The 20,553-nt window shown below is 40.8% G+C and overlaps 1 protein-coding gene across 2 annotated transcripts in view; it reads left to right on the top strand.

Moving 5' to 3' along the window:
* FOCAD (focadhesin) overlaps positions 1-20,553 on the top strand; it is a 250,074-nt gene that overhangs the window by 45,957 nt on the left and 183,564 nt on the right. For both annotated transcript variants that reach the window (XM_005879937.2, XM_005879938.2), the window contains exons 5-8: positions 2,667-2,768; positions 6,464-6,668; positions 9,826-10,032; positions 17,734-17,821. In XM_005879937.2, coding sequence (XP_005879999.1) covers positions 2,667-2,768; positions 6,464-6,668; positions 9,826-10,032; positions 17,734-17,821 — 602 coding nt within the window. The remainder of the gene's footprint in view (positions 1-2,666; positions 2,769-6,463; positions 6,669-9,825; positions 10,033-17,733; positions 17,822-20,553) is intronic.

The following is a 20,553-nucleotide window of genomic DNA, read 5'->3' as shown; positions in this document are numbered from 1 at the left end:
AGAATTCAGCAGCTAGCAAAGCAGGACTCCAGTTTCAAGCAGCAAAGCTAGAGTTGCTAGATCAGGTGGTTCTCACAATCCCAGTGAAGTAGAAGCTGAGTTACAGCCGAGTTTTCTGCCATGTGTGCATCGTTTCTAATCCGACTTTAAAGCTACGTGTCTCTTATTTCTGTCGACCTGATTTAATTTGGACCAAACTGTTAAAAAGGAGATAGATCCTTAACATTTTTAGGGGTTGAGGAGTGGGAAGGGGTAACGAAGGACTTGGAAGAGTATTATTAAAAGCACTTCAGTGCTTTATAAATCACCCAAAAACTATGTGGTGACTTGTTGGATTTTCTTTTTAAATAGTTATAAATGCCCCCACTAACAGGAGGATTGGTGGCGGTTCTATCTGATGCTTGTCAGAAGGAAAAGCCATAGGTAAAATAATTGCACTTGCTGTTCTGATCTTTTTACTGATGTTTACTTGAACATGACCTATTGAACTCTTAATCTAAGAAGTTTGGTCAATGATACGTACCTGAGATGCTTTTAGGATTTGTTACATTTGTTACTTAATATCTGTGACAACCATAGTAGAAGCAAGTTCTAGGTAGGCTTAACTGCCAAAGAGTTTGGAATTTGGAAAAGTGATTTTTATATGATTTGAGTTTTGGCATAAAAAAATTGCTTGGAGTGATCCCTTATAATGGCAGTAATCTGATCAGTCATAAGAGCCTGTGCTTTAGCAAAACACACAGCCAGCCAGAGAAGTTAGTGCGTGATAGATTAGGTGAGGTTGAGGAGAAAAGAAGGAGATGGTGTTGTAATTCCCAGAAACTGTGTAGTAGTGTCAGAGAGGTGTTTAAGAGGAGTGTTTCAATGTGATGGAAGCGACATACTTTCCTGTTGAAGAGAGAAAACAAAAATCAGAAAACTTTCTAACTCCTAACAACCTCCCTCTTCTGTGGTGGTTCACTTGCAGTGGTTATCAACCCTGGCAACACCTGAGAATTGCTAGAAGAGTTTTTAACAATGGCTGATGCCTGGGCTCCACTCCTGGCAACCTCAGTGTAATTGAGACCTAGACTTTGGTATTTTGTAAAGAGCTCCGCAGATGAATCTGACTTGCAGACCAGGGTTAAGAACCACTGCCTCATGGCAGTGCATCAGAACTGTCTGGAGGGCTGTTAGGTCTGGGCTGGAGCTGAGAATTTCTTTACATTTCTGATAAGTTCCCAGGTGATACTGATATTGCTGGTAAGGTGATCGCACATTCTTACATCATTTCGGTAACTAGTCTGCTTGTTCTTTTCTTTTCTTTTCTTTTTCTAAGATGGATACTTCTGTATTTTTTAATTTATAATGAGCTTTTACATTATTTGTTGTTAATCCTCACTGAGGACATTTTTTCATTGATTTTTTTAGAGTGGGAGGGAGGGAGGGAGGGGGAGAGAGAGAGAGAAACATTAATGTGAGAGAGGCACATCAATTGGTTGCCTCCTACACACACCTTAACTGGGCTGGAGATCAAACCTGCAGCCCAGGTCTGTGCCCTTGACCAGGAATCAAACCCAAGATCCTTTGGTGCTTGGGCCGATGCTCTAATCACTGAGAACACTGGCCAGGACAGCATTTACATTTTATTTAAAACAAATTTTTGGAAGAAGCCACATCCATAATAACTAAAATGTTGTATAATGCTTCATAGTTAAAAAAAATATATAATGAATTTACAGTTTCTAGTAGACTTTTTGAACTATTTAAAATAACTTACTTGTGCTTCTTTTTTTCTTAAGAGTGCTTTAGCCCTACCCGGTTTGGCTCAGTGGATAGAGCGTCGGCCTGCGGACTGAAGGGTCCCAGGTTCGATTCCGGTCAAGGGCATGTACCTTGGTTGCGGGCGCATCCCCAGTGGGGAGTGTGCAGGAGGCAGCTGATCGATGTTTCTCTCTCATCGATGTTTCTAACTCTCTATCCCTCTCCCTTCCTCTCTGTAAAAAATCAATAAAATATATATTATAAAAATACTTTAGATTTCAGATTTTATGATATACATATTTATACATACATGTTTACATTTATATTTCTAGGTATCTTCATGCACATAGCCCAAATAAAAAAGATTCATCCTCATTCAAGAGAAATCTCCAGCATTTTCAGTTTAAACAGTTTGTTGTTTGAGATGGGAGAAATATTTTCTTCTTCCTCTTCTTAAATATGCTGGGGGAACACAGAGCCATGCCCTGAGAGGATTGGTGCGGGGAGTGGGAATGGAGGAGAGACCGTGCTTAGGAGTCGGGGCAATGTTAGAGAAAAATGGAACCTTTCAGGTTTGGAAAGAGCAGCAGGAGGGGAGGCATGACTTTCAGGAGTGAAGGCATCAGGGATGGAGAGGAGACAGCTGCTGGGCCAGGAGCTTGGTCGGCCAGAGAGCTGTTAAGTGGCAGAGTCTGTTCTCAGACTCTCTGGGTTTATTCTCTTTTCTGCAAAACAGCTTAAAGGGAAAAAAAATGTCAGTTCTAATGAACCAACTCTGCAACAATGCAGCAAATGAGAGTTTGTGGCAATTATGAATTCTGCAAAAAATCTCTAGATGGCATTGGCTTTTTTTTTTTTTCTGCTATATTTGGATAGTGAGTCCTGAAATGACAGTTTCCAATGTGACTTCCTGTGTTTTTCAGAAATCATCCTCAGCCTTTGATCACTGTGCTGGAGCACAGACCTGATTGCTGGCCCGTGCTTTTGCAGCAGCTGACAGCGTTTTTCCAGCAATGCCCTGAAAGGTAATGTGAAGTGAAATAGCGAGGGCGACGGAGTGGGGTATGCTAATTTTAGAACTTGGCTTTTTCTTTTTTAAGCTGCTTTGACTACAGTGTCTTCTCCTGAAGAAAAGTCTTTGAGCATATGTAGTTTAATATTTTCTTTTTAAGAGTAAAACAAAAACCTACCGTATTTCTTGATTGTTCAAATTTTAAATATGAGAGCAGCTATTATCAAAGAAGTTAAGCATTGGTTACTTAGGAAAGTTGACTAGAGATATTCAGTAAACTACTACGATTTTTAAATTTTTTTTAATGATAAATCATTTTTTTAAATGTTTTTATTGATTTCATAGCGGAAGGGAGAGGGAGAGAGAGATAGAAGCATCAATGATGAGAGAGAATCATTGATCAGCTGCCTCCCGCATGCCCCCCACTGTGATCAAGCCCTGACTGGGAATCGACCTGGTTCATAGATTGGCACTCAATCACTGAGCCACACCGGCTAGGCTAATGATAAATCATTTTAATAGTTGTGTTAAACAATTAATATAAAGCAAAATAACATAAGTCAACTACTTTTTCCTAGCGATAATATAAAATAAGGCATAAAGCTTTGATACGCCATACATAATACACTTAGAATATATAACATATATGTATTATTTTATATATACTATATATTTTATATATAGTGCTGATAGCTCAATTTTGAAAATGAAATGTATTTTAGTAAACACTGCCTTTATAATTACTCAAAGTGTGTATATACATTTTTTGGGGGGACACCATATATATATTTTAATCCTCACAAGGACATGCTTTTATTGATTTTTAGAGAGAGAGAAAGGGAGTGAGGAGCGGGAGAGAGAGAAACATTGATGTGAGAGTGAAACATTGATCAGTTGTCTCTCACATGTGCCCCAACCAGGGATTGAACCACAACCTCGGTATGTGCCCTGACTGGGAATCAGACCCATGACCTCTCCATGTATGGGGTGATGCTCCAACCAACTGAGCCACCAGCCAGGGTGGGGGCATTATTTTATAACTAAGTTAAGCATTCATTTATAGAAGGCCTTGTGATGTTAAAAACTTCACCTTCATGGAACTGAGAATTGCATAAATTGACATTGATTCATGGTCCCTAGACCAGGATACTTTCGTCTAACATATTTTCCAGCTGAGGGAACGGAGGAGAGCAATAGTAAATGACTTGCTCAGGTCACATGGCAAGTTAATGGTGGAGCTGGGCTGGAAGCCTCAGCGTTGGACTCTCACTGCAGGCCTTTCCCCGCCACTTCTCCCTTAGTGGTAAACAGAAAGATTGAAGATGTATATGTAGATACACTTGATGACATTTTTAAACATTCTTGATCACTTTGGGATTTCAGGTTATGTTTTATTATTTCCCTTTTCTCCTTGAGCCCTGGTAATTTCATACATGTGTACTGAAGTGATAGTTAGTCATTAGATACCACATAGGTAATGCAATATATAAAATCAGGACGGATTAAGCCAAGGAGAGTTTTAAATGCATAATAGTATATTGTCCTTAAGAAAGTTCAACATTATGCTTCTGATGTCAAATAATGACAGCATCTTGGAAATATATTTTTGTATATGAACCTTGCATTTCACCTTCAGCATCTCAAAGTGGGAGAAAACTGATAAGCTCTTCGTGGATGTTCTTGACACCTGGAGAGTATTTATTCTGTGGGGAACACATTATTACAGAGAGAGAGATGAGGAGACAATGTTTCTTAAATCTCTTTTTTGGAAACCTGTGCTTCGTAGTCTAACTCATAATACATCATCTGCTTGCTTGATCTACGAAGCTGTTTTTAGTTTCCTAAAGTGGATGGTTTGATAAAGAAATATGTTTCAGTAATAATTATTAACTCAAAGTCCTTCTTTTGTGGGTTATTGTTTTTTTTTGTAGATTATATAAGTATTTTTGCTCTTGAGGAAAAAAAATTAACCTCCAGACTGTGAGTTCCATTAGAGCAAGGATCTAATCTGTTTTTTGTTTCTAGCACATAGAAGAATGAATGGTGTGGTATTCAGTACATTTTGCAAAGCGAATAAGTAAATGAACAAATTAATTAAATCTTATCAATTTGACAACTTAAGGTTATTAATGTTAATGATATTTTAAAATCACATTGCTGTGGAATTTATAATGTTATAAAGTTACATTGTCAATCATAATTCAAATAGTATTTCCTTCATGCAGCATACCTTTCTTTTAGCGATTTTCACTTTCTATACTCTAGTTCAGGAACAAAACTGATTGCCCCTGTTAGATTCTATGCTTCTTAAAAATAGATAATGCCTGGTTTATCTTTGTATCTAATACTTTTTTATGGATAATAAATATGAAAAACATTAATATTTTAATTGGTGTATGCACATTGTAAAACAACTCTAAATTTAGTGTAACTGAATCAGTTAATTTAATGATCGCCTGAGCATCTCTTTGAAGGCCTACTGTGTACAGTTACTGGTTATACAGAAGTAAACAGAAATCCATGGTCCATGCCCTCATTTGGCTTATATTCGGGCAAGGAATAAAGGTATTGAATAATAACGGCGATAAAGTCATTGTCCTTTGGAAGCAGATAATAAGGCTCCGACCCAGGTTAGGTGTCAGGGAAGGCCCTCAGGAAGTCATTTTAAAGGAGAGAACCGAAAAATGATAGAATTTGGGCAGAGGAAGGAACAGGAAAGGGAGAAAGGGGACAGTATTACAGGCAGAGGGAATAGCAAGGGAGAAAGAAGCCTGGATGACTACATGGGAGATTCAGTGGAGAGTGGAGAAGAGCCAGAAAGGAGGCTGGAAAGATAAGCAGCAGCAAAATTATGGAGGGTTTGTGAATGGGACTAAATATTTTAAGGCTAAACTCTTTCAACCTAGTTAATGACATGATGAAATTTTACATTTGAAAGGTCATTTTGGCATTTTAGTAACTTTGGACTTGGAGTTATTGGGATATATTGAAATCTAAAGATACAAATGATTGGTAATGTTTGCCTTCCTCCTCTGCATAGGAATAGCTTACGAGGAGGGACTTGGCAGGTTACTTCACCTCCTTCTGCCTCAGTTTCTGCATAATTGGGGTATAATATTTTATTTTATTTTATTTTATAACTTTGTAGTGAGGATCAAATGACCTTAAAGGCATAAGGTGCAGTTACTTGCACACCCTGTTAACGAGTAAATATTAGCTTATAATCTTCTTGTGTTGTCAGTGTGGCTTTGTTGTATATAGAACCTCATGTACACAGTTTTTCTGAAAATGCATGCCTGGATTATATTCCTGGAAAATGGGTCTTGACATCTATAATTCTTGAAAGGTTCTCAGATGATTCTGCTGTTCACCAAAGACAGATGCTGGAGATGTAGTGTGAGATACAGATGCTATTCTAGTGTGAAATGCAGATGCTATTCTAGGGTGAGATGTAGATGCCATTCTAGGGTGCAGGTAAAGACCCTTAGTTCTGGCCAGCAGCTTATGGTCTCCGGGGGTTGTCATTTTCTCCAGCGCACAAGGAACTGTTTGGTGAGGGTATAGGCAGGTCATGGTGGAATAGAAGAATCATCAAAAGTAGTTACACTTGCTAACACAGTTCATGATCGGTCCGGAGCCATTAGTTGATACTCGGACACTGACTTGCTTGATACTCTGTGACTGGCTTTTGTGTCACATGATTTCCAGGTCGGAAGCTTCATGCGTCCAAATAATGGCACCATTTCTCTGGTATCTGTATTGTGAGCCATCCCAGTTGCAAGAATATGCTAACCTCAGACTAGCCCTGCTGAAGGTCCTCCTTCAACCCCGGGTTCTCTGTGACAAAGAACAGCCATCGACACTGGAGCAGCAGATCCTTCAGCTGTGTTGCGACATGGTCCCGTGCTTGCAGGTAAGGCCTTCCCTCCTCCCCGATTGGCATCGTCACGTGTAAAGTAGAACCCCTGTGACTTGGCAAACTCGGGCACAGTCCCGGCTCCGGAAAAGCTTGCAGGCTTTTGGAAAGGATGAAGGAACCAAATCTAGATTTAAAGCTGATGTATACAATGTTAACTAAATTCACAGATATGTAAATCAGCACACTCCACGTTAGGATTAGTAGGAGTGAAAACTTCCCTTTGCTTCAGAAAGGCTTCTCCGGAAAAAGAATCTTGAGTGGAATTTCTCCTTGTGCAAGAGACTAAGCGAGTTATCAGAAAAATAAAAAAGATCTCTTTGTGCAGATTAGAAAAAGGTGTATCTCGGGGCAGACAGAGCCCTGGGACCCAGGGCTGACGGCCCAGTGCTGGCTCGGTTTCCGTTTCCACGTGTCCCCGTACAACATGTGTGAGGCCCTGACGGGTCCTGCTTTTGAGAAGCCCAGGGTCTAGTCAGGGAGTTAAACCAAGTATATAAATTTTCATAATTCAGAGTAGGTGGATGAAAGATGTTTAACAGAGGTATGGATAAAACGCCTAGGGAGTTCAGGGGAGAGATAAATATGAGCTAATATCTCTATAATTGTAGATAAAAAAAAACAAAAACAAAAACACACACCAAAAACTCCAGTTGCCAGTGTGTTGTGATTTTAGTGTAGTGGTTCATTTGTCAGGCCATCCCGTCCCGCCATCAGGGTCTGTCCTTTGCCTAGCATCTGAGCACCATGCGGCTTAGTGGATGGAGAGAATATTTTTCAAAGTGATCACTTGCAGTCACAGATGACCTGTTTTAAGTTGTGTTAGCAAGGAATGATGAGAGCGACTCTTGCCTTTGTGACTCAGAAATTGGCCTTTCTGTGATCAAGGCAGAGCAAAGGGAATTAACAGGAATTCTCCTGTGGCTTTTCCCAAGCTTTTGTTTTGTGTGGGCAGTAAGCAATGTGGTGAACATCTTGAACTAGGGTACACTCTGTCACACCTTGCTTGCGTTACCCTGCTCTCTGCTCTTGGATAGGTGTTGGTCTTCATCTTCATGAGCCTATATTGACAAGCCTAAATACTTATTCGAAGTGAACTCTGTGGAATATTTCTGGGAATATGAAACTTGTTAATATAGTTGAGATAGATGAGGAGAAAAAAAGGATACACCATTTGAAACAAATGGAACTAGCAACATAAACACTGAACATATTGGCTTTTTTTTAGAATGAGGAATCTGAACGTTAGGAAGGATTTTAGCAGCAGTGTAATCCATGTTCCCACTGATTACAGGCATTTCTTATACTCTTTAAAAGACAACCATCCCATGAATGTGAAATATTTTAGTGACAGGAAGCATGCTATTTTGCAAGGAAACCCTTCCTTCCTTCCTTCCTTCCTTCCTTCCTTCCTTCCTTCCTTCCTTCCTTCCTTCCTTTTAGCAAGTACTTCTTCTAATTTACCTGCATTTTCCCAGGACTTTACTCATTAGTCACAATTCTTCTCAGAAAAAAACAAGCTTTTTCAAAAGCCCATCTGCATCCTATGTTGTGTTGTTTTTCTCTGCCTTCCTTTTCCCCCTTCCATCCTTCCCTCTTTTCCCTCTCTTCCTCCTTTCTTTCCTCCATCCATTTCTTTACTTCTCCATATGAAATGGTTTCCAGACTTCACTGTCCTATGGCAGGAATTCCCTAGTTTATTGGCGCTCAGATTGTGTTACTATGAAATGTTCCTCTTAGTGCTGAATACAGTACTGAGCACCTGCAGAGAATCACATTAATTTTTTTTTTTTTTTAGAAATAGCCATGCCACCCTACTGGCCTATGGTCAGAGGGCAGTCAGTGGAACTCCTATTTCCTTTTCTTCTCATACCAGTTGCCCTTCAATTTATATTTTCTTATTGGGACTTACCTGTCTTAAACTTTACTGTTGACTTTGGTCCTGGCAGTTCTTTCTTTTTAATTGTGACTCTTGTCATCACACATGTTACCATTGTACATGATCTATTTCTACTTCAAAATTTTTCTTGTTAAGAATTTTGGTAATGATAACCATTAGAGAGCCTTTAATGCTAACTTGCTGAGGTTGCTTTCAAAAACTTTTTTATTATGGAAAATTTCAGTTATGCACCAAAAAAAAATGGATTCAAGGAAATGTCAGACATGAGGCTTTACTTAATTTTAAATCCCTTCCCTTTTTTGGTGGCCTTTTGCCTCTCCCACTCTATATTTGCAAAAGAGCAAAATAATTTACTGAACCTTTTACATTTATTTTTTTATAACTTGGTATTTTGGACTATCTCCTCCCACTAGATCTTATAATATCTTTTTTCTCTTGTTTGCTAGGAATTAATTTTTCTCTCTGTGTATAACTTGGGGTTATTATGATGGTAACGACTGGTGAAAGGTACAGCTGGTCAACTGTAGGCTTTCCTGTTGATGAATTTAACAGACACAGGCTCCTGATTGAAGCAGATGGTTCATTGTTTGTAGCCTAATCTCTGGGAAATGCCAGTGTGTCTGCTAGCAGGACCATATCCTCAATGCCGACTCCAGAATTGTGATCAGAACAGCTGGCCTTGAATTGAATTGAGATTTTTCAAGAGCATCCAAGTCTTTCCTATCTAATACATTAGCCTGTGGAGAGGACACTCTGCCATTTGAATATGGTCTTTCCTTACGCCTGTGGAGTGTGGAAATGATGCTCTCAGTTAAGGTGTTTTGAGCAAATACCTTGCAGATGAAGAACTTACAGTGAATTAGAATAACTAGCCCTTTACTATCAGGTAATTATGTTGCAATTGTAGAAAGGAGAGTTCATTTGGAGAGCTCAAAACCAACTTTAATTTCCTTTAAGATGTTGGCACTGTCATGTAATTTGTCTTAAGAAATCTGCACTCAGAGAAGTTAGGAAAATAAATGAAAACAATTGGTGCCAGGCAGCAGTAATAAAAACAATAGCAATTATTTTGTTCAGTGACACATGGAAAAGGCAGAGGTGCAGAGTTTAATCCCATATGAGTTCTGTACATTTCTGCATCTCCTTAAGACTTTATAAGTTTAAGGGAAAAATATTTTATTGTTTATTGTGTATTTAAAATTATTCTTTGGTTTGTACTTTATTGTAATGTTATATAACTACTTTTTAAAACAGATAAAGGATTTGATACAGACAACAGAAGTGATGCTGTTTATCGAGGAAGTATATTTAAGCCTTTCGCGTCACCCTGGTTTCTGGAAAATTCAGCTTACCCAGCTGACCCTTCAGCTGCTGTGTGTCTGTGAAGTCAGCTTGCAGATAACTGGGGAATGCACATCTTTAATTCACCTTTTGGAGCGTAGTGTTGAACTGCTGAAGGAGGTAAGGATAGGAAGACATTTTAATGAGTCAGTTATCACTTAAGTGGGTTTTATATGAAGGAGCTGGGTGGGTGTGCACTTACACTTTATCATATCAAAGGTGTGTTGCTGTCATATGATTAGATCATACTACTAATGTACAACTACTACTAATATCATTTATTATAAAAAGGAATCATTAAATACTCTTTAGAGCATCAGGTAAGTATCTGCCACTCTGTCACTTTTTCATTACTCACGTAGGACACAAGTAATGAACATTTATTACATGCCAGACCCTATAGAGTACATAGATGAAAAGGTACATTCCGTGACCTCAAGGGACTTACAGACATGCAAATAAATAATTACAATACAGTAAGGTAAACGCTTTGCTATATTGAAAGGGCACAGTTAAGGAAAGTAGGGTATGAGTTCAGATGTGAGAAGTCTGAATAGGAGTTGGCCTGGTTCACACCAGAGGCTGGAAGGCATTCCGGCTGTAGGATCAGCATGTGCCCAGGCACAGAAGCATGAGAGAGCAGGCCGGCATGGCCCGCTCAGAAAACGAGAAGGTGTTGAGTATTGTTGAAGGGTCAAGGTATAGGAGATAAGGCCCAGAGTTGAGTTTGCATTTTATCTTCTAGGTAATGGCATGCTATTGAAGACCTTTAGCAGAGAGGTGCCCTGCTATTTTGTGTGTGGAAAGTTATTCTGATGGTAGAGTGGAGGAGGGTTTAGAACAGGGTAATACAGGGGCAGGAAATGAGGAGGGATGTCTTAGACTGCTAGGGCTGCCGTAAGAAAGTATCATAGACTGGGTGGCTTAATCAACAGCATTTTTTTCTTGCAGTTCTAGAGACAAGGAAGTCCAAGATCAGGGTGTTGGCTGACTTGATTCCTAGCAAGGGCTGTCTGTCTTCCCGGCTTGTAGACAACTGCTGTGTCCTCACATGAGAGAGAGCAAGAGTGAGCTCTCTATTGTTCCTTCCTATAAGGACACTAATCCTCCTAGAATAGGGCTCCACTCTTGTGATTTGGTTTAACTTTAATTGCTTCTTTACTCAACAACTATTGCATTGGCAGGTAGGGCTTTAGCATGTGAATTTGAGGTGAGAAGGACACAATCTGGTTTATAGCAAGGGACTAATTAGGGAAATAAAGATGGGAAAATAAAAATATAGGAGATGAAACCAATAGGGCTTTCTGGTGACTAGATGGTCAAGGAGAGGGTCCTTGGTAGATTTTTAGTTTTCTATTTTGGACAACTGGATAGTATCATTCACTTTTGGAAGTGGTAGCTGATGTTAGAAGGAAAATGGCAACTTTGTTTTGAGATTTGCTTGGTTTAATGTACTAGTATGTATGGATCATAAACAGTTGGCTGTATAGTTTTGAAAGTCAGGATAGAAGCCTAAGCTAAAGGTATAGATTTGTAGACATTTACTTTAGAAGGAGAGTTTTAAATTTTAACCATGGGGTTGCATGACAGGGCTTGGGTTGGAACTGCAGGGACTGTTGATATTTGGAGTGTACTGATAGAGAAGTCTGGGAAAGTATGGCTAAACGGTTGTATGACAAGCAGAAGAGACAGGTGACATGAAAATCAAGGACAGGAATCTGTTAAAAAGGGGAATGGTCAGCATTGTCATGGAGAGAGGATGTGAAGTAAGATTAGAAAATTAAGTACTCTTATGATGCAGCAGGAGGAAGTTTATTGTCCACAGGAGGGGAAGCAGTTTCAGTGCAGTGGTGGTGGTAGGAGCAAATTGGATTAAAGGAGTGAATGGCAGGCAAGGAAATGGAGAGAGTGAATGTGTTTCTGTGAAAGATGAAGACTCAAGTAATTCATTGGTCAATTTGACAATCTTGTGGTTAGAATGGTTTCTATGCTTGGACTCTATAGATAATACTATTTTTATATACTATTATCTATCTATCTATATAAAAGCATAATATGTAAATTGACCAGATGGCAGAACTACCGGTCACTATGACACACACTGACTGCCAGGGGGCAGACGCTCAATGTAGGAGCTGCCCGCAGCCTGCAGGCCCCAATCGATCTATCTATATAAAAGCATAATATGCAAATTGACCAGATGGCGGAACGACCGGTCACTATGACACACACTGACTGCCAGGGGGCAGACGCTCAATGTAGGAGCTGCCCGCAGCCTGCAGGCCCCAATCGCCCAATTGGGGCCTGCCGGCCAACCTCTTGGTCCCTCCCCCTGGCTGGCAGGCTCCTATCGCCCTATGGGGAATGGGGAATCAGGGGTGGGTGGTGGTGGACGCCGGCAGTGCCAGGCCAAGGCAGGTGCAAGCGGGGCCCTGATCGCCCCGCCGGTTGCCCCACACACAGAGGGTGGGCTGCAGCAGCGGCAGTGGGGGAAGGGACCAGCTGTCAGCAGCCGGTGAAGATTGGCCTGATCGCAGGCCAGGCCTAGGGACCCTACCCGTGCACAAAGTTCGTGCGCCAGGCCTCTAATATAATATATTTATGTTATGTATGGTAGTGATGTGCATTGACAATATACAGTAATATATATCTGTCATGTATTATGTAATACCTATTATATATTAACTAGAGGCCCAGTGCACAAAATTCGTGTCAGATACGGTCCCTAAGCCTGGCCTGTGATCAGAGCCATCTTCCCCAGCTGCTGGCAGCCGGCCCCGCCCCCCGCCGCCACTCACCCCAGTTTCCCGCTCGCCATCGGGGGATCGGAGCCTGCTGGCCAGAGGGAGGGACCGAGAGGTGGTCAGTGCGCCTCGTAGCGACTGGTCAACCGGTCATTCGGGTTGTTCCACTGTTTGGTCAATTTGCATATTACTCTTTTATATATATAGATAAATACATACTATGATAAAAATATCAAATCCCCTCAGATGTATAATTATATCTATATTATATATCTATATAATATTTATATATGGTTCTACCTATTGGGTATATAATAGATAATATATAGAAAAATATAGACAGATAATATTTTATGGGTAAATATTATATAGCTAAATTACCAAGAGTTGTGTGTTTTTTTACTGTACCTCATATTGTTCCTTTGTGTTTGTACTAGATTCATTTGCGTAGTGACATGATTATCAATTATAATTTTAGAGTGTAGTCTTTTTGCTATCTTCCTCTGACAATCTTATTGTATATCTGCCCCTCCCCACACTATGCATTTAGCATATATTTAGTAAGCATCTTCTGTGGCAAACACTTTGCTACAAATAATTAGGTAAAAACAGACAAGGTTTGTGAAGCTTACACGCTAGTGTGCATAAAAATCACTAGGCAGAGTTTATTAAAATGCAAATGCCTGGGGCCTGCCCCTAGAGAAATTGAATTAGCAGGGCTGAGTGAGGCTTAAGCATCTGTATTTTAAACTAGGCCTCAGGTGATTTTATATATATATATATATTTGCATATAAGGCAAACACCCTAGTAAGCATCACACAGATTGAACTTTTTAGCCACCACAGAAGTTTCCCACAAGTCTAGTCCTAATCACAACCTCCTCTGTTCTGACTGTCCTGACTTCTATAGGAGTCTCTTTCTTACATTTTAAAAACAGTTTTAACACCTAAATGCATATGTCTACACATCATAATATAGTTTTGTGTGCATGATCTTTTATACTAAAGGTCATTACCTTCCATTCCCTCCCTTACTTTTTTCCCTTGAAGTATACAGGGTGGGGAAAAAAATAGGTTTATAAGTGTGAGTATGCAAAACAGAGTTTATTCTTATATTGTTATTAATAATTACTGTATTATCTACTTCTGCCCGCCCCCCCCCCGCCCCCCGCCCTTGTATGTATTGAAAGACCTGGTTTATGTGAGCTGTAGCGTTTTCTACATTGTGAATTCTGCTGATTGCGTCCTCTTGGTGCACTTGGACATGTTTCTCTAACTCCTAATGAATTAATTGAGTTAGGCACTGAACTTCAACAGCTACTAACACCAAAAAAAGAAGAGCAACACACATGTGCTTCTGGATGAAAGACCACACCAACTCCCAGTCGTCTTAGAAACAAAAAATGAAACTTAACAAATCCTGAATCTGATCAAGCCCCTATTGTCTGATTGGCCCAGCTTGGCTCAATCAGCTCTGCCCTGGGGACAGGGTAGGCACAGACATGGCCCTGGGAGAACGAGAGCTGGGCTCCATCGCCACCGTGTCTGCCACAGATACTTACCCCTGATGTAGCCTTTCTTACACTTTGTTTTCCCTACCATCTTGTTCATAGCAGCATCCTTCGGCACATCAGTGCCTGGCACATAGGTGGTGCTCAAAAGGGTAGACTCCAATGGCATTTCCATCTTTTTAAAAATATTTGACTTCCTTTTCTAGGTAGACTCTGAATTAGCCTGTGAATTAGCCTGGGTTCCCCCAAAAGAAACAGAAACAGACCCTGGGTTTCCCCAAAGCAGAGGCTGATGGAACAGGCATTCATTTGCAAGTGCAATCGCAGGAAGCATGTGGGAGAGGGACAAGAAGAGTGAAATATTGATCGTGGGAGAGGCGATACAGATATTATCAAGTTTGCCACTGCTACAAGCATCGGTTACTCCATCCCACAGAATATTCCGAGTAGCCGTATGAAATGTCTCAGAATCCCCCTGAAGGACCCAGAATAAAGAGGGAGATATTTGTTCTTGGGCTTCCATTGCCTACTTGGCAAGTTTTAACTCCCTGGGCTTCGGGATGTCTCACTGGTCTAGAGCAAGAGGAACTACAGCAGTGTGTGAAGTGGCACACGAGATGTCCAACACAGCTTTTATGAAAAGAGCTCATGAAATGGTACCAATCTTTAGTGTCTGTTAGAAATCAGTCAAGCAAACAAAAAACTTGCAACCTCTCAGAAATGAAAGCAATGTAGGATTATTTAATCTCCACAATGACTGTTCCTTACTTTTGGTGTCTTGCATCTCCAGCTCTTTCCTTGCACCCTCGTTCTGAAAAGAGAGCAAACATATTAAGAACAGTATGCCATGTACCTCAGGTCCCTTGAAACATATGCTGTGCAGATGTTTCTTCCCTGCAGCGACTGTGTCAAGCAGCAAGGATGGACCGGCTTCTGGCAAAATATTGACTGTGGAAGAGGCAATACAGATATTATCAAGTTTGCCACTGCTACAAGCACCGGTTGCTCCATCCCACAGAATATTCTGAGTAGCCGTATGAAATGTCTCACAACACAAATTGAACATAATTAAAGCATAGTAATTAATCACAAAACAATATGTAATTATATACATGTTTTCCGATGGTCTTAGGCGACCCCTGTAAAAGGGTCGTTTGACCCCCAAAGGGGTCGCGACCCACAGGTTGAGAACCACTGGTCTAGACCATTTCAGAACCCTGAAAAGCTACCTGGTGACCCTTTCAGTGACAGCTTGTGTGGAAAAGGCTCTCCCGTGATAGCGTTCAAATACAGGAATACTTTTGTCTCCGATCCTCTTGGTAGATGGTAAACTTGAAATTTAAATCGTCTTGTTGGTTTTCTTTTTCTTTTTTATGAACATGCAGAATTTGAAATGAAATTGAGGAAAAGATAATGGCAAAGAATAGTGTGATGGTGTATACTGTAAGCGTATTTATTTCAAAATGCATTTATTGTCCTCAAATAGATAACAATGCTTCATGGTTCTCAACTGTATTTCAAAATAGTGAACATATATAAGCTGCGAAGACACAAATTAGAATATATTCCATTAAAAAATCATAATAATTTTCCTCTAGCTGTTTTAAAAAAATATTTTTTTGATTTCAGAGAGGAAGGGAGAGAGAGAGAGGGAGAGAGAGAGAGAAACATCAATATTGAAAGAGAATCATTAATTGGCTGCCTTCTACATGCCCCACACTGGGGATCGAGCCTGCAACCTGGGCATGTGCCCTGACCAGGAATCGAACCGTGACCTCCTGGTTCATAGGTCGACACTCAACCACGGAGCTACACCGGCCAGGCTAGCTGGTTTTTTTAAGTCCATAAACATTCTTAGAAGATTTTGCAGTGTGATTAATTTCACTTTTTAAATGACTTGTAGATATACTAGAGGCCTGGTGCATGAATTGGTGCATGGGTGGGGTCCCTCAGCCTGCCAGCGATCACAATCAGGGTCATCTCACCCAGTCCCTATCAGGGCCAATTGGGCCGGCCAGCTGGCTGCAGAGGGGGGGTGGAGGGGGGGAAGGACCACAGGAGGTTGGCCGGCCCCCCATCAGGTGATTGGGGCTGGCTGGCCGGCTGGGGGTAGGGACTGCAGGAGGTTGGCTGGCCATGGGAGGTTGGCTGTGGGTGCACACTGACCACCAGGGGGCAGCTCCTGTGTTGAGTGTCTGCCCCCTGGTGGTCAGTGCACGTCATAACTACCGTCTGGTTGTAACGGTTGCTTAGGCTTTTATATAGAGAGATATTTATTAATTTGTGCCAGAGTTGATAGCATCCCCAAGATTATAACTTCTGAGTGGCTCAGACGTTGTTTTCTCACAGGGGTTTCTTTAATGTGGCTTTACCTCACGTGTCCTTTTTTCTTTGCCTGTCCTCATGATTTATAGGTATTTCTGCTCTGCAGGTACTTCTGTGAAATTTCAGAATGAAGTAATTCTAGGAAAGTGTGGTAGACCTTTCTCCGTTAGTTCCATAATATGTTAATGTTTTCTGTATTTAGAATCCTCAAATAATGTTGTATGTCACTTGTATCTTATTTATTGGAACTTAATGTACATGTCCTTTTTCTCTTTTTCATTTTGTTCATATACTTAGTGAAATTAATGATTTAAAGTTTCTATGGTTATTGCTTTGCTGCATTTAAATATGCTTAATAAATTACTGTAATTTAAAAATAATCTCTGCCTCCCTAGGCACTAATGTTTCTTCCATTATAATATGATTTATTAAAATGCATTTAGTATAGTTTATTATGTGAGTTATATAGATGAATCATATCTGTATTAGGTAAGTAGACAACTGAGCTACTTCTCGAATGAAATATTCTTAAATTCAGGATTTCGGGTTGTCTTTAGTGGCTTGCAAAGATTCACTGTTTTGAAGACGTGCTGCTATATTGTGTTAAGGTGTTACTCCTCTAAATGATTTTTTTTAGCCTATTGTTCTTTGGCCGGATGTAAGATTTTGAATTTATGTATGAGTGCTCCGGCATCCACCAGTTCTTTAGTAGAACAGGCTTACTGGTCATCATTTCGTGTCCAGTCACCCCTTGGTGTCCTTGGAGGATTGGTTCCAGGATCCCCCATGGACACCAAACTCTAGGATGCTCAAGTTTCCTAAATAAATTAGCGTAGTTTTTGCATATAGTCTATGTACATCCTCCTATACACACCTAAAATCATCTCTAAATTGCTTGTAAGACCCAATACAATATAAATGCTATGTAAATAGTTGTTAATACTATATTGTTTAGGGAATAAGAGGCAATAATGACAAGGAAAAAGGTCTGTACCTGTTCAGTACAGATGCAACCATCATGGGTCTAACTGCATAGTGCACGTCAGCGACAATCGACCATTTTTAAGATATTTTTGATTTGCAGTTGGTTGAATCTGTGGATACAGAGCCCACAGGTATGGAGGCATGACTGTAACAGGTTAATAATCTTTCATGTTGAATATACTCTTCCTGGTACATGTTATAAAGCTGTGGCTCTGGGAACTTCTTAACAACTCTTTGTGTTTTCTTCTTTTCTTTAGGATTTTCCTGTTGAACTGGTCATAATTGGAATAGCTTTGCTACTTCTACAGACTCCTGCAAGTCAGCAGAAGCCAATCTTAAGTCTAGGTAAATGACACCGACTACAGGAAAAAGTAAACATAGCCTGAGGGTTGGCAGGAGTCCCTTGAACTATATATAGTATATCCTGTTATGCTGTAAAGTCCTGTATATTTTGAGTTTCTGTTCTGGAATTTTCTTCATTAATCATTATCACATAGAATCTTCTTTCTCTTGTCCAACAAGGTATTTCCTTGTGCAGAACCATTTAGCAGTGACATTGGCAAATATATTGAAGGGCATATCAGCTATTCACAGTTGTACCACACACTCAGAATCAATAGCATAAAACCCTTGAAACAAAATAATTGTTTAGCATTTGTATTTGTTCTGAAAACTATACCCTGACTATTCAAAACTCTTGCCATGCTGGACAAAATTTAATTTATGGTTATTAATTAACCTGTGAGACAAACGAAAGATAACATTCTCCCCACTGTCCAGTATTATTTAAAGAAAAGTGAGGAATGGGACTAAAGGGAGGCAAAAATGTTCTATTTAAGAATGATGTGGCCAGGCCGGTGTGGTTCAGTGGTTGAGCATAGACCTACGAAATAGGAGGTCAGGGTTCAATTCCCAGTTAGGGAACATGGTTGTGGGCTTGATCCCCAGTTTGGGTGGGGGCTTGCAGGAGGCAGCCAATCAATGATTCTCTCTCATCATTGATGTTCCTATCTCTCTCTCTCTCTCCCCGGCTTCCTCTCTGAAATCAAGAAAAATATTTTTTAAAAGTCATTTGAGCCCTAGCTGGTTTGGCTCAGTGGATAGATCGTCGGACTGTGGACTAAAGGGTCCCAGGTTCGATTCCAGTCAAGGGCACATGCCTGGGTTACAGGCTCGATCCCCAGTTGGGGATGTGCAGGAGGCAGCCAATCAATGATTCTCTCTCATCGTTGATGTTTCTATTTCTCTCCCTCTCCCTTCTTCTCTGAAGTCAATAAAAATATATATTTTTTAAAAAGTCATTTGATTTGCTTTGGCTTATGGAACAGTAGCCAATGTGACATAAGCAGAAACCTGAAAGCATTTGAGCTTTTTGGGGGGAAAAAAAAGAATGATGTAGTAAAGAATCAAGGTGTTGGGTCTGGCAGATTAGCAAATAAGTCACACCTTTAAATGCTGCTTTTACATTAATGTTGCCCAGCTTTATGGCTCCAGTGTAATCCATGTGCTAATGGAGGCTCTGTGTAAATTGTTGGATAGGCCGAAACCGGTTTGGCTCAGTGGATAGAGTGTCGGCCTGTGGACTGAAAGGTCCCAGGTTCGATTCCGGTCAAGGGCATGTGCCTTGGTTGCAGGCACATTCCCAGTGGAAGATGTGCAGGAGGCAGCTGATCGATGTTTCTCTCTCATCGATGTTTCTGACTCTCTATCTCTCTCCCTTCCTCTCTGTAAAAAATCAATAAAATATATTTTAAAAAAAATTGTTGAATAGTGCCATGATACCCTCATTTTAAAAACGTGCTTGAGGTAAATACTGATTGTGTAGTCCAGTGGTTGGCAAACCGCGACTCGCAAGCCACATGCGGCTCTTTGGCCCCTTGAGTGTGGCTCTTACACAGAATAACACGTGCGGGCGCGCACATAGAGTGCGATTGAAACTTTGTGGCCCATGCGCAGAAGTCAGTTTTCAGCCTGGGTGAGTCTATTTTGAAGAAGTGGCATTAGAAGAAGTGGGGGGTGTCGATTGGTCGGGCGACGGGAGACGCGGCGCAGGGGAGGTACATTGTTTTGAGGTACGTTCGCTGAGGTCGACCCCTTCCAACTCTCCCATCCACACTCCTCTATCTGAAACAAGTATACAAGACGAGTGTGGATGGGAGAGTTGGAAGAGGTCGACCTCAGCGAATGTACCTCAATCAGATGGAGGACATTTTTAGCAAAGTCCAGCTTAGGAGTACCCTAATTAAGTTAATAACAATGTACCTACCTATATAGTTTAAGTTTAAAAAATTTGGCTCTCAAAAGAAATTTCAATCTTTGTACTGTTGATATTTGGCTCTGTTGACTAATGAGTTTGCCAACCACTGGTGTCGTCTATTATTCTGGGCATTTTAATTCATCATGACTTTGAGGGTGGATTGCTCCTGCACTTGCAGTCTGTTTTGGGAATGGCTTTAGCACGTGGAGGAGTGCCCTTGGCTCTGTGGCCTTGATCTCTGCCCTGCCCTTGCCTGTTGGCCTTATGCTCACTTGTGTCCTCCACGCTGGTCCTTTCCTGAATGACTTCTGCCTTTTTTTCTCATAACTATGAACATGGCATCATCCCACATGTGTAATTTGCTAGTGCTACTACTTCTGACGGCCACATATTTTTAAACAGCTTTATTGAGATATATTTTATTTGCCGTAAATTCTATGATTTAAAAATGTACAATAAAGTGTCTTTTTATGAAATTTACAGAATTATGCAACCGGAACCACAATCTAGGTTTAGAACATTTCCATCACCTCCCCCCTGCATTTTTTATGCCCACTTAATAGTTAATCTTCATTCCCACCATTAATGTGCATTCTGTCTCTATAAATTTGCCTTTTGTGGATATCTATCTATATATCTATATAAAAAGAGGTAATATGCAAATTAGGGCGGGACTCCATAACCAGTCACGACCAGGAGGAGGTTGCGCGTGCAGGTGAGGCCTGGAGCAGAGACGGAGACAGGCAGGGGGGCCTGCCCGAGCCGGTGCGGCAGCTCAGGCGGCCCGGGAGCGGACACAGGCAGGGGGGCCTGGGGACAC

This window comes from Myotis brandtii, unplaced genomic scaffold, assembly GCF_000412655.1.
Source record: "Myotis brandtii unplaced genomic scaffold, ASM41265v1 scaffold618, whole genome shotgun sequence".
Lineage (NCBI taxonomy): Eukaryota > Metazoa > Chordata > Mammalia > Chiroptera > Vespertilionidae > Myotis > Myotis brandtii.
The sequence above is the reverse complement of the archived record's forward strand: the minus strand, read 5'-3'. Positions and strand labels throughout refer to the sequence as shown.